Raw genomic sequence first — 14,352 nt, forward strand, 5'->3', positions numbered from 1 at the left:
TAGACCACAATATGATTATGGTTAACATCAGTATATGTTGCATGTGTGTGCATGCGTGCATGTGTGTGGTGTAAGTGTAAATTCAAAGCTTTGTCTTTAAAAAAATGTAAGATTTTACTAAAAGAGTCTGGAGAAACAATTCCCAAGTTTAGGATGATCCAAGATCTAATTTCCAGTTCAAGATAATTTGGGCATTCTGATATCATACAATTAAAATGTTGTTTGCTACAAAAACCTAGTTACAATTCACACCACTTTTATACAGTGCAGCCCATACTCCCAGCTTGACTAATTAATTGAGTCACACTTCTTTTTTTAAACAATCCCTTTGATCTCTTTATAATTTGCAATGTGATGCTGGGCTCAGGATCTTACCTAGTTCTGGATGCACCCATATCCATGCACCAGCACTGGTCTGCAGCATGCCAGAAACCGGGCCATGCAAACAAACCCCATCCGCGTGAAGCAGGCAGTACATAAAACCACACCCCCTCTGGTCCGCAGAAAAACCTCTCTCCACAGATACCAGTCCCTAGTGCCCAAAGTTTAGGGGCCAGTGGTCTAGTACAAAATCTGAGTGACATATATTTACCTACTTTTATAAAAATAAAACACACTGCTTTCTTTTATCTAGGCTTTCCTTTTTCTTGGAATCCCTTTTATTTGCAAGGAAATGACAAAGTCCTGTTTCTTTGCCTCTAATTATAAAAATGCCCAACTTTTTCTGTTTCTGGCAGCAGGAAGCAAGGAGATTTAAGTAATCCCATTTTGTACATGGCCCAGGATGTGCATTGCTCCCTTCTGGCCTTGTATAGTAACTGTTCTGTGGCATCAGAACAGTTGCTTTTTCTTTTGGGAATGTGCATTGTGACTATTTGAGCCTGGCTAGCTGACAAGAGCAGGTCACCTTCACTGCTGAAGGAAAGAATATATTGGTAAACTCTATGGCATGTTTTAGTAGTGGGAGTCCCCCCAAGAGCATGGTAAGTAAGCTAGATGATGCAGGCCACAACTTCAGAAGTTCAAAGAGCTGCCCAGCATTAGGTTATTGTTGTTGTTATATAGATCATAGATGGAATTTTTATTGGCCAAGTGTGATTGGAACACACAAGGAATTTGTCTTGGTGCATATGCTCTCAATGTACATAAAAGAAAGGATACCTTCATCAAGGTACAACACTTGCATGCAACACTTAATGTCATAGGGTACAAATTTAACACTTAATGATACAACACTTAACAATAGTCATAGGCTACAAATAAGCAATCGTAGCAAAAATAGCAATCATAGCAAATAAGCAATATAAGCAAATAAGCTTATATAATATATATAATAAAAATATTATATATATATATATATATATTGTTTACATTTATACCCCGCCCTTCTCCGAAGACTCAGGGCGGCTTACAGTGTATAAGGCAATAGTCTCATTCTATTTGTATATTTTTACAAAGTCAACTTATTGCCCCCCCAACAATCTGGGTCCTCATTTTACCTACCTTATAAAGGATGGAAGGCTGAGTCAACCTTGGGCCGGGCTCGAACCTGCAGTAATTGCAGGCTACTGTGTTCTTAATAACAGACTTTTACCAGCGTGAGCTAAACCGGCCCTATATATATAATAATAATTTATAAAATATAAAATAGCAAATAAGCAATCATAGCAAAAAAAATAAGCCAAAAAATATTATGTTGTTGTTACACTGTTACTACACTTGCAGCCCATTTCGCAGTTGAGGGTGACTCAAGTTGGGAAAAGGAGAATGAACAGCTGGAACTCGAGTCCAGCTGTTCATTCTCTATACACCACCTGCTTCCTTGTTTCCTCTTTTACCTTCTATTTATAGGCAAAAGCAGGGAAGCAAAGGTATCAAGAGAGAAAACATGGGCAGATATTGCATCAGCTGTTGGCTAGCGGTGTATTAAGACAAGTTGGAGCAAGAACTCTCTCATCAGCAGAGGTCTGGGTTTGTCAATCATTGTGCAAAAGGGGAACCAAAGAGGGGCTTCAAAAGGATGCAGGAAAATGATAATGGGATGGGAGCAGCTGTTTTTGTCCCTGTCACATCTTACCTAGAAACGCTAACAGATACCCAAGAGAGTGGTTGTGGCCATAAGCAATATAAGCCAAATGGATGAGAAATTTGGAAGCCTTCTTTGGTCAGGCTATTGTTGAACAGCCAAGTCCAGAGGTCCACAAGTCTTAAAGTTGACAAGGTTGGAGATCCCTGGCCAAGTCCTGCCTTCGTGAATCTGGTGCTTTCCGGGTTCACTGAACTTGTCCTATCAACTTGCTCCTGACCACCCAAAAAAAAAAAAAAGAGGGGGAGGGCACTTCGCCTGGCCTGGAGCAAGACTGCGCTAGAGAAGGCTGCTCCCACTGCCCAAGCGGGGCCCATAGAGCACCGCAGAGAGAGAGAGAGGGAGAAAAAGGGAACGCAAACCAAGGGATCGATCGCTTGCTGGGGCACCCCAACGTGGCAAGCGGCCGCGATCCTCCTCTCAACCCTGCTCGGGAGAAAGGCGCGCAGGCACGCAAGCAAGCGGTTAATCCCCAGAGATCCCGGACTGGGCGCTTCAAAGCGGCTCGCAGGCTTTGACCGCCGCCAGCCGGGCGCGCCACCGAGGTCGTCCCGGCCGAGGAACCCAGAAGCGGGGAACTTTTAACTTTTAAGGGTTTAACTTTAAGCGCCCGCAGCCGCTTCCGGCGATCGGCGGCCGCGGCCCCTTTAAGCGTGGAAAGGCTCGCCTCGTCTGCGCACGCGGCGCAGCCGCCACTGGGATGCGCCGCGGGGAGGAGGGCAAAGGAAAAAGGAAGCGGTCGGCCAGGTTTCTCCCGGCGGCTTCGGGGGAGGCCTACATCCGAAGGTGCACCGGACGTTAACCTTCTCGGGAACGACCTGAAATGCCTTAGCTCTTTGCAGCCCTCTGCTCCCTCTCGCCGGGGAGCAGGGCTCCGGCCGAGGCTTGGCAACATGAACCGAGTCCAGCTGAAGCGCTCTGCGATCCTGAAAATGGCCCTCGGCGGTGCGTCGGAGCCGCTTCTCCAGCAGCAGCAGCAGCAGCAAGAGGAGGAGGAAGAAGAAGAGAGCGAGGGCAGCAGCAGCAAGGAGCCTCCGTTCCTCTTGCGGGCCGCCCGGATCGCCGTGGTGGTCTGCCTCTACTGGTTCATTTCGATCACAATGGTCTTCCTCAACAAGTATTTGCTGGGCAGCCCTTCGCTGCGCCTGGATGCGCCGCTCTTCGTCACTTTCTACCAGTGCCTTGTCACCGTCCTCATCTGCAAGCTGCTCAGCCTGCTGGCTTCCTGCTTTCCGCCGGGCTTGGTGGACTTTCCCTCCATCCGGCTCGACCTCAAGGTCTCCCGCAGCGTCCTGCCCCTTTCCCTCGTCTTCATTGGCATGATCACCTTTAACAACCTGTGCCTCAAATTCGTTGGCGTGGCCTTCTACAACGTGGGCCGCTCTCTCACCACCGTGTTCAATGTGCTCCTCTCTTACTTGCTCCTGAAGCAAACCACATCCTTGTATGCCCTTCTTTCATGTGGGATTATCATTGGTGAGTGGAGCCTTCCCAATGGCCCCAGGGAAGCAATCCAGTGGCTGCCACTTTCCCCAGCATGTGGCTGGTTGAGGATAATGGGAGCTTGTCCCCCTTTATCCTCAACCAGCCTTACCACTGCTTGGGAATGATGGAAGTTGACATTGTGCACCATTTGTTGTTATCTATGGTGTGCAAAAGTTTATTTATTGGGGAATAAGTCCTTTAGAATTCAGTGAGATTTACCCAAGAAAACAAGTGTCAAATGCATCATGGAGCAGAGGAACCTTAATGGTTTGCTTGCAGGATTTCAGTTTAATTGTAGCAACTATAGAGAGACTGCTAATATTCTAAAGCTGTTTACTCCTTATTTTTATTGGTTATGATGCACAACTCACGGCAGTCAGTAGAGTGGGCTTTCTGCATTACCATTCTTGATTTAATAACTCTTTTCTGCACGATCCTTGTCTAATAGATATTTAGATATTTAGATTAAATAATAAGAGAGATCGTCGAAAAAGAACAGTGCAATCCTATAGAATCTTAGAAGTTATAAGGAAATAAATACAGTAATGCATCCTGAAAAGGATTTCCTGGTGATGCAATATGCATACAGTTCAGATCTCCATTATTGATTGTGAGTGTAGGAGAAAGGAGAGGCTTGTTAATTAAACATATGGAAAAGGCAAGGCTACACCTTTGATATATGGCCATAATAAAAGGGGGAGTTTGTGTTCCCAATTTACAGGACAAAAACTGAGGGTCAGATAGTCTGGTAAATCTTTCTTGCTCAATAATGCTTGGAATTAAACTAATGTAACATTTCTTGTTCATTAATATCAGGTGGGAGAGAACTTGATAGAATTGATTCTATTCTAACTTTTACTACTGGTTTGCTTAAGCTTGCTAACTATTAATATACAATCTAGTGGAGAATATAAATCTTCACTTTTGTAAAGATACATGCAGCATCATATCTATGGAGATTCTCAGCCATCCAGGTCATAGTTGTCCCAAAGGTGCTTTTTCAAGAGGAAACTGGACTTTCTTGTTTTTCTTTGAAGGCATTTTGCTCTGAGCTGAAGAAGTTTCTTAGATGAGAAGCAAAACATCTTAAAAGAAAAACAGGAAAGTCCAGTTGCTTCTTGAAAAAGCAACTTTGGGATATGGCTATTATGTTTATTATGTTTTAAAACTTACAGACACTCTTTGACAGAAGATTATGGAGTGAGAGGTCTTAATGAATAGTGCTTCAATCTCAGCAAGCAATTTCAGCTCAGACACTGATAAATATTCAGATGGGATATATTGGGAAATTCCAGGGATGGCTAGGCTGGAATTTTTTTTAATCCACCAAGTGTATTAAGAATAGCTGGTTGGAGAATTCTGGGAGTTGAATCCACACTTCTCCAAGTAGCTGAGGTTGAAAAAAATTAGTCTATTATATCTGAAGTTTTAAAAATTTCCGAATTGTTTTATTGTACATAGATATGAGGCTTGCCTCCTGCTTTTTGTAGTCCAATCAGTATATTTTCCATCTCTTTTTACCTTGCAGGTGGCTTCTGGCTTGGGATAGATCAAGAGGGAGCAGAAGGCACTTTGTCCTGGGCAGGCATCATTTTTGGGATACTTGCCAGCCTCTGTGTCTCACTGAATGCTATTTATACTAAAAAAGTTCTTCCTGCTGTGGATGGCAGCATCTGGCGTCTGACTTTCTATAACAATATGAATGCTTGTGTCTTGTTTTTGCCCCTTTTGTTGTTCACAAAAGAGTTCTTCACACTCTACCACTTTGATAAATTGGGAAGCATCCATTTCTGGGGCATGATGACTCTAGGTGGGATATTTGGCTTTGCTATCGGCTATGTGACTGGACTTCAGATCAAATATACCAGCCCCCTTACACATAATGTTTCTGGGACTGCCAAAGCCTGTGCCCAGACAGTGTTAGCTGTTTGCTATTATGAACAAACCAAGAGCTTTTTATGGTGGGCTAGTAACATGATGGTTCTAGCAGGCTCTTTTGCATATACCTGGGTAAAAGGGTTGGAGATGAAGAAAGTACAGGTGGAACCTCTTCCAAAAGCAAATGAAAAAAATGACAATCTGGTCTGAATTCACCAGTCTTGCATTTCACTCAATGAAATTTAACTAGCAAGAGACAGCTTACTGTTTCTAGGCAAGTGTAGCCTGTGATTACCCATGTAGAAAATAGAAGATAGGCCGAGATTTCCAATGTACTGCATATTTGCTACAATAATCACTGGGAAAGGATAAATTTTTTACAAATGATTTCCTTTTGCAAACACCTTCTCTTTAGTAAAGGTGAGGGTGTGTGTTGTTAAAAGCAACTTTAAATAAGTAGGAATAGGTGGGTCCTTGCTCTACTTGCTTGAAGTTATATGTGTCTTCTGTAGATATGTTTCTCTTTGTCTCCTCACACATCACTCTGAGCAGTCCAGTGTGCTTCCTGGAGAGACAGGAGAACAGTTCTCTTAGATTGCTGGCTCTCTTGCCTTTGTGGGGCAAAGAAGTTGCAAGAAATAGACTTGCAACTTGCCTGGCGGAAAGGTAATCCCAATGCCAGGATTCTCAAGCATTTTTCTGCTAGTGCTTCCTAGCACATTTATCATTCGTCTGGACAGACTAATTGGAAAGGAACTGAACTAAAGAAAATAGGAAAGGGCATTGAAAGGTCCCCTGGTTTGGTTTCTTTTAGATCTAAATGTCTTTAGATAGTCACAACTATTTTTCCAAGCGTTGTTGAAGAAACAGATGTCAATGGTTATTAATGGACTCTTACAAAGTTGAAGTATTGACGTGTTCTTGCTCTTAAAGCTCATTTCGTGAGTGAGTGCATTAGTTTTTGATACGCACTCTCCTTATTGAGAGGGCCTTCTTGGCTTCAGGAGCCAAATTTCATTGGAATGTATAATTCCGTTTGCCTTTGACCTTTGCTGGTGTCCTTACCTTATTCTCGCTTTCCTAATTTTGTGTTGGGAGGTGTAGATCCCCATTGTAGATCTGCAACTGATAAACGTGTTTAATAAAATGTTGATTTGTTATTTTCAGAATGGCTCTTTGCTTTGTTTGCAACAGTAGAAATGATAGGGAAGTGGAGCAGAGGGCACTGATAATATATTGCCTCCTGACTCACAGGCAAAATACTTTAAAACCAACCCTGAAGGAGAATTAGTTAAAGAGGTTGTTGTCCTTATCGACTGCTTATAATTTTTCTGGATGTATCAGGTTAGCCACTGTGCTGCGAAGACTCTGGGCTTAATGGCCATTCAGTTTGCTTCAACAAAACTGCCTTTATTTCCTTAATCTAAAATGGCTTGGATAAACATAAAGGCAAACGTAAATACGTATAATCCTCAACTTAATAATGGCCACAAGTTGTGCAGATCGTAAAGTGGGTCACCACCCTAATTTTATTATCTTTTTTGAATCCGTCATTAAGCAGGCCCAATCAATTGGATTTTTTTCTGCTGGAAGCCAAAAGTAAATGTATATTTCTGGCACGCACAAAAAAAGTTGTAAATTGTGATCATTTGACTACAGGAATGCTGCAAATGGCCATAAATGCAGGCCGGTTGCCAAGTGCCCAAAATTTGATCACGTGACCACTGGAGATGGCAGCTGTCATAACCTTGAAACCAGATCGTAAGTAGTTATGGGGAGGTGGTGTAACTTTGAACTGTCACTAAGCAACCGGTTGAAAGTTGAGAACTACCCGTACCTCAAAGTAGAAGTTTCATTCTAAAGAAGGGCTTAGTTTTCAAACCCTGCAGGGTAGTTACACTAGGTTTTTATTTCAGCTAGTCAGTAACTTGGAGCACCAAACCAGTTTCATCTCAGTATATGAGAACTGGAACCCAAATATCATTCTCCATCATCATCCTCATTATCAGCCCAAATCAGCCGCCTTCCTCTTGAACTGTTTTCCAATTGCTGTTATGTACTGCAGATAATTTCCACTTAACACCTTTGAACTGATTACATCATCTGCCCACCATTTCTTGAGGTGTTTTCTAGGTCTTTTAAGGTCAGTTGGTATCAGACCAAGGATTACTGCTGTCCAGTATGGAACTGTTCATTGTACAGTAGTGGAAAAACATAAGCATTTCCTAACCCAAATTAATTGAAGAGACTAGGTTTCCACACTTGTTTGTTCTACTGTATATAAAGAGTTTACTGTATACGCTCACTCCCAAATTATTGATTTAACCAAACAGTAACTGCTTTTGAACGTTTTATTTTCTTTTGAGATGAAAATTTATACAAAGAAAACCAGCAAGATGAAAAGTAAAGGCACAGGATAGTAATTCTTTCAAAGCTAAATAAATGGGTCAGAAAAAGATACAAGCATATAAAATCTGACTTTCCTATTAAGAGTCTTGCATTGGTCCCAAGCAAACCAGTGGCGTACAGACACAGAGTGCAATTACACTTTGTCTTGCCACAGTAAATGCAGGCAGGAGGCTTGTGGGCTTAAATGCCATGAAGACATAATTGAAGTTGAAAGGATTTATTGAGCAAAGCAGAAGAATATGTTTAACCGCAAAGTCTAACATAGGCAATATTTACGAGCATGGCAATAAACAAGGCATGGCAACAATCAATAGAAGAGTGTTAATACTGGGTAAAATCTCATATCTCTGTGGCTACTATGAATCTTTCCTTATCACAGCCAATTACAGATGTTTCCATATTATTCCAGCTGTCGTACAGCACCTTTCTCAACCAGGCCTACCCTGAGGCTCTCCGTAAGCAGATTTCTAAAAGCTTATATAATATGCTGCTGCAATTGCTCATCCTCCTAATTTGTTGTTTATGTTTTTGGCCTAATGGTTACTGAAAGTGGCAGTGCTAATTCTTGCAAAGCCAGGTGGCTCGGCCAGTAGTAGCAGATCAGCAGATGTGCTAGGCTGCATGAGAAAAGTGACAATTAGACAAGGATAGGGGAGGCCGGAGGTCTGCATATTGTACTTTTTTAGAAAAAAGCTGAGGCTTTACCTCACTGTATTATCCACAAAAAATGCAGAAGAGCATTTTAGACAAAAAAAAAAAAAACCGGGAACGAAATTCACCACCTAAACTACTACTTCATGACAAATGGTGCCTTCCTAATAGCAATACCTAATTAGAGAGCAAGTAATCAGATTTTTGTTCTCTGTTGTTCAACTCTATGTGCTGAATTGGGGCAGCAACATATTTTCTTGTTATGAATAATTGCTCCGAATGTTTACAATGCATGAAATAGACTCTCCAAAATGTTTAAAATGTATTTAATTTTGGGATTTGCCCACTATAATTTTATTTATATTTTAGAAAGAAAACCTATTTAAAATAAGAACTCTTCCTCTGGGGAAAAAAAGTTATCAACCTGACACAGCCCGAGGCCTTCAAATGAATGTAGACTGCAACTCCCAGAATTCAATTGGCTGGGCATACTGGGAGTTGTAGTTCAAAAGATCTCAGATTTCTTTCATAATCAAGTAGCAGTTGGAACTATCTCTACCTGTTCAATCTTTTTTATTATAAGCTTCCTGAATTTGTTTCAAATAATATAGAGTGATTGGGTTTTCATCTTACATTAAACCTTGTACTTTAGTTTGATTTTGATTAAGCGTGCTGTGCGAATTGTACAATACAAGCCATTGTATTGTATCAACCACATTTTATACTCTAATATAAACTATTATATAAATCAAATCAACTACGATTTCTAATAGACAAAGATGTATGAATCCAATACATCGCTTGGATGAATTCCTTTAACTTGAAAACTAAACTTATAGAAATTGGGGGTTCACTATCTCCAGAGGCTTTTAACAGGCTGAACTCTGTATTTTCATGAATGGTCTAATTGATTTTTCTGTACATTGAAGATAGAGGATTTAGATCAGTGTTTTTCAACCTTGGAGATTCTGTGCTGGCTGGGGATTTCTAGAAGTTGAACTCCACACATCTTAAAATTGCTGAAGTTAAGAAACACTGATCCAGATGATCCTTATGGTTCCTTCCAACTATGATTCTATGACTTTAAAGCCATAGAAAGCAAATAATAATGCATTTATACCATCTTGGACTATCAGAAGCAACAATGCTGTTATTGACAAGACTTGAAGATGCCGTGAAAACAAGGGTTAGAAGAAGAGGATATAGTATGGTACTGTTATTGACTTTGCCAAATGGAAAAAGGTTATCTGGGAAACCAACTGAGAGAACAAACACTATTTTATTGTAACTTGCAAATAAAACTTAAGAGTACGCATAAAGTCAACAACTCTCTCATATTTCAATATGAATTAAGTTCGGGACTAATCCAGGAAACCAGCAGTCAAAGCAAGGGTGTATAAGGTTAACTGCACTATTCAATAAAATCATTAACTAACAGAACTGCACTATTAAATAAAACCATTAGCTAACAGGAAATAGCAAGAAGTTGGTGAGTAAAGCCCCTTACCTGAACCCCTGCACTTGTTCTATTCATTCTTTCAAGATGAATATTATTAGTGATTTTTGGCTGTCATCTCATTTAACTCACTCCTCCCAACTTGAGCCAGATTAGAAGTCTCTGACTGAGCAAGCAGATGAAAAGTCAGCCCTGCCACACACATTCCTCTGTTTACATCAGAACATTTGTTGATTTCTGAACAACTAGGCTATGAAGCGTAGATCACAATTAGTATGGGAAGACAAAGATGTTTATACCTGCTGTTCTCACTCCAGAAAGTTTGCTGCTTTCAAAAACAGTACAGGAGATTGTCTTAACTTTGTGCTTTCTTGCCCTGCAGAAAAGCAGCTTAAAGGGCAGGTCTCCCAGTCTGACTGGAATTAAAGCTAGTTTAAGAAATCTCTTTCCAGATTTCATTTCCTTCCCTGCTTTATCCACAGAATGGCCTATTAATGCCATTCTGGTCCATATTTATTACAAGCCAGTAGTGAAATCCAAATGTTTTTACTACCGTTTCCGAGGGCGTGGCTTGGTGGGCGTGGTGTGGCTTGGTGAGCATGGCTTGGTGGGCATGGCAGGGGAAGGATACTGCAAAATCTCCATTACCACCCCTCTCTGGGGCCAGCCAGAGGTGGTATTTGCCAGTTCTCTGAACTACTTAAAATTTCCCTTACCGATTCTCCAAACTATTCAAAATTTCCGCTACTGGTTCTCCAGAACCTGCTGGATTTCACCCTGTTACAAGCCCTAATTGGTGGATTCCCAACCTTCTTTACTTCTCCTGGACTGAGAAGGAAAGGAGGGACACCATTGTGTTGACATTTTTCCTGTCACTTGAGCTGGAAGGGTAAAAGAACATTTGTCAATTTCATCTGGTTAAATCATATGGTACCATAAGACAGGCCCATTTCCACTGTTTCATCAATGTATACATAAACAAAAATAGTTTTAATAATAATAATAATAATAATAATAATAATAATAATAATAATAATAATAATAATTTAATTTTTATACCGCCCTTCTCCCGAAGGACTCAGGGCGGTGAACAGGCAGATAAAATAATACCATATATTACAATAAAAACACTCTTTAAAAAACTTATTCAATATGGCCTAAAATTTAAAATACAATACAAAATATAAAATAAACCCCAATAAAATCCATATATAAAAAAACCCTATTTAAGCCAGTCCTGCTCGGAAGAATAGATACGTCTTCAGCTCGCGGCGAAAGGTCCATCTTTCACCACTGACTTATCAATGAGCTGGAGGCAAGTACAAAATGACATGTAATCTGGCCACAGGAAATTCTCAGTAGGTGATCCTACAGATGAGCCCCTTGTTACTAGTGCTAAAAATTTATATGACACATATGGAAAGAAACTGCATTTTCACAGCAGTATTTTAGGACCTGATTGATGTCAGGAATGACCTTTTTTTCTTGGGTGAATTCTCATACTTTTAAACATAAATATTTGACCAGTATGCATTAAAACTGAAATGTTTACTTGGCACACAGATATACAGATCAGTTTGAATCACAAGAATGATGCCAGAATTGATTAGAAATATGTCTCTAGTTTGCAGAGATGTGTCCTCTTCCTGCTATTTTGAATATTGTATTTTCCTCTGTTGTTGTGTTAAGAAGAAAAGCTGTCAAAATGGCCATCAAAAATGAAAGACTCATGTAACCTGCAGGTTTGCTTGTAAATCAAACAGGCAGCGTAGATTACTCTGGTTCCAATATCCTTGCAAGATGTTCCTTTGTTGTTGTTAGTTGTGAAGTCGTGTCCGACCCATCGCGACCCCATGGACAACGTTCCTCTAGGCCTTCCTATCCTCTATCATCCTCTGGAGTTCATTTACGCTCACGCCTACTGCTTCAGTGACTCCATCCATCCACCTCGTTCTCTGTCGTCCCCTTCTTCTTTTGCCCTCAATCTTTCCCAGCATTAGGCTCTTCTCCAGTGAGTCCTTCCTTCTCATTAGGTGGCCAAAGTATTTCAGTTTCATCTTCAGGATCTGGCCTTCTAAAGAGCAGTCAGGGTTGATCTCCTCTAGGACTGACTTGTTTGTTCGCCTTGCAGTCCAAGGGACTCGCAGGAGTCTTCTCCAGCACCAGAGTTCAAAGGCCTCAATTCTTTGGCACTCAGCCTTTCTTATGGTCCAACTTTCACAGCCAAGATGTTCCTTAGCCTCTGCATAAAATAGGCTACATAATTCAGACACCTGTGCCATGCGGAGAAAACAGAAGAAGTGTTGTGACCCAGACCCAAGTAGGTAGCAACAAACTCAGTCCATGATAAAATAAACTTTATTCGAACAGCTGGGAATTACTTCATTCCCAGCGTAGTTCAACTCAAAGTAAAAACAAATGCCTCCCAAACACAAATTTTTCAGTTATTACAAACCTGAGTCCAATTAGGCAAACTGCCAAAGGCTCTTCCTAATAAATGTCCAGAAGTCACAAAAACACAAGCAGAGGATGCAACTACAACGTTGTTTTCCAGCAAGTTGAAACACCAGTGCTGGTCTGTTATTAAACCTTATGGGAGGGGCCAATCATGTCTTGGCCCTACTCCCGAGTGTGTCCTCTCTGCTCGAGCTGCTCTTGCCTTTTGGCAGCTCTTCTCATGCGTGCACTAGGAACAGGCTCCTCCAGTTCCTCTTCCTCACTATTATCAGTCTCTGGAGGCTCTGGAGTCCGCACCTCACTTCCTGATGGCCCTGGCCTCACCTCAGCCTCATCGCTGTTCGACTCTGTTGCCAGCTCCATAGGCTGCTGACGGACCGCAACAAGAGGAGACAATACATTAGCCAGACAAATATTTGAGAATCATGAGAAAACTACACTCTCCCCTAAACTGGATGAGTATTATATATAATGGAATATGCTGTACAATATTGCCCATGTACATAGACCCATGGATGTAGTAAACAGGGCTTCTGGCTCATATGAACAGGTCTCTAGATCTTCCACCATAAGTTTCCTAAGCCTCCCACTGTCCTGAAGAGAACTTGCTTGATATGCTACCTCCATTCACTTTATTCCACTCTGTTGATTTAATTTGTGCAGAGTCAATTAGATTTTGACTTTGATTCCTTTGATTCTTCTCGGTAATTAGCCTAACAGGGAGTATGCTAAAGTGTGATTTAAAAGTTGCTAGTCTAAGAGTTTGGAAACTCACATTCTAGAGACCCTTTTCCACAGTTTCCACAAACTCATCATTTTATTTTAGACCAGTCACTCTCAGTCCTCACAGCATTTTGTTGTGGGGGAGAGGAGAAAAATACGCTCTATTTATCACCTTCAGCTCCTGGAGGAAAGACAAAATATAAATCAGATAAATACCTCTCAGAATGAATTGGTTGAATCATAAAGAACTTCTTTCTCTCTACGCATGTATATGCATCATGTGCATCATATACATCAATTAAGATTCCAGAATTTATCTTGCCCAACGGGACTAATTATAATCAATACTGGAACTTTAGGAGGAAGTGAAAGACAAATAGTGTACCAGACACAATAGGAGACCAGGAACCCTTTTCAACAATACAGATTACCATTTCGTATATGCATAACATTACTTTAAGATCTAGTTCTTCCAACCTAGTTGCAATCTTATTAGGAAGTAAACAACTCATATTTTAATGGAGATATGAGTTACATTTAGTTTCCTAATCAGGTGCCTTCCAAATATTCTGAACCACAAAGAAGGTCTATATAGTAACCCATTTCCTCAAGCCTCTTTGGAACAGATTGAGGCTATTGATCACAGTAAGGATTTTATGATACATAAATGTATGACAGGCAGGCCTACCAATGCAATATCTGAAAACATGATTTTAATGTCATAAACAATATACTTTTGAGGACAAGATGCTGAAGAGTGACAGAAGATCTCTACCTTTAATTGTCATGTGCCAGTATCGTAAACACAAATTCTTACTATGTACAAGCAGTGGAAATGGAATGTAAGCACTGGATTGGACTTCTTGTAAAGCATATTTATGACTTAAGGCAGGGGTCAGCAACCTGTGGCTCTGGAGCCGCATGTGGCTCTTTCACCCCACTGCTGCAGCTCCGTCACTCAAAATATGCATCACAACCGCCAATGTGCAACACCCTCTGGCACGCAATTTATTGAGTTTTTAGACCCTCGGTAGGCCAACCATGGATAAATCCAAGAAAACTTTCAGAAGAAAACAATGTTTAATTCAGCTACATATGCTAGTTTGTGGCTGAAGAAATAGTCAGCCATGGGAAGGGTTTTGTGGCTCCTGGTGTTTTCTTTTCTGTGGAAATGGGTCCAAATGGTTCTTTGAGTGTTTAAGGTCGC

At 40.9% G+C, this 14,352-nt stretch overlaps 1 protein-coding gene across 1 annotated transcript; it reads left to right on the top strand.

The window, feature by feature from the left end:
* Positions 1-2,342: 2,342 nt before the first annotated feature.
* On the top strand, positions 2,343-6,618 carry SLC35C1 (solute carrier family 35 member C1). Its single transcript, XM_058161722.1, has 2 exons — positions 2,343-3,562; positions 5,100-6,618. The coding sequence occupies exons 1-2, from the start codon at positions 2,980-2,982 to the stop codon at positions 5,657-5,659; spliced, it is 1,143 nt and encodes a 380-aa protein (XP_058017705.1). The 5' UTR covers positions 2,343-2,979; the 3' UTR covers positions 5,660-6,618.
* Positions 6,619-14,352: the final 7,734 nt, after the last annotated feature.

This window comes from Ahaetulla prasina, chromosome 1, assembly GCF_028640845.1.
Source record: "Ahaetulla prasina isolate Xishuangbanna chromosome 1, ASM2864084v1, whole genome shotgun sequence".
In the NCBI taxonomy this organism is placed as follows: Eukaryota; Metazoa; Chordata; class Lepidosauria; order Squamata; family Colubridae; genus Ahaetulla; species Ahaetulla prasina.

Bases quoted from the DNA above. Each gene is read 5' to 3' on its own strand.
- SLC35C1 (XM_058161722.1), top strand. From the start codon at position 2,980: ATGAACCGAGTCCAGCTGAAGCGCTCTGCGATCCTGAAAATGGCCCTC. The intron at 3,563-5,099 runs GTGAGTGGAGCC...TTTACCTTGCAG, and splicing joins TTCATGTGGGATTATCATTG to GTGGCTTCTGGCTTGGGATA.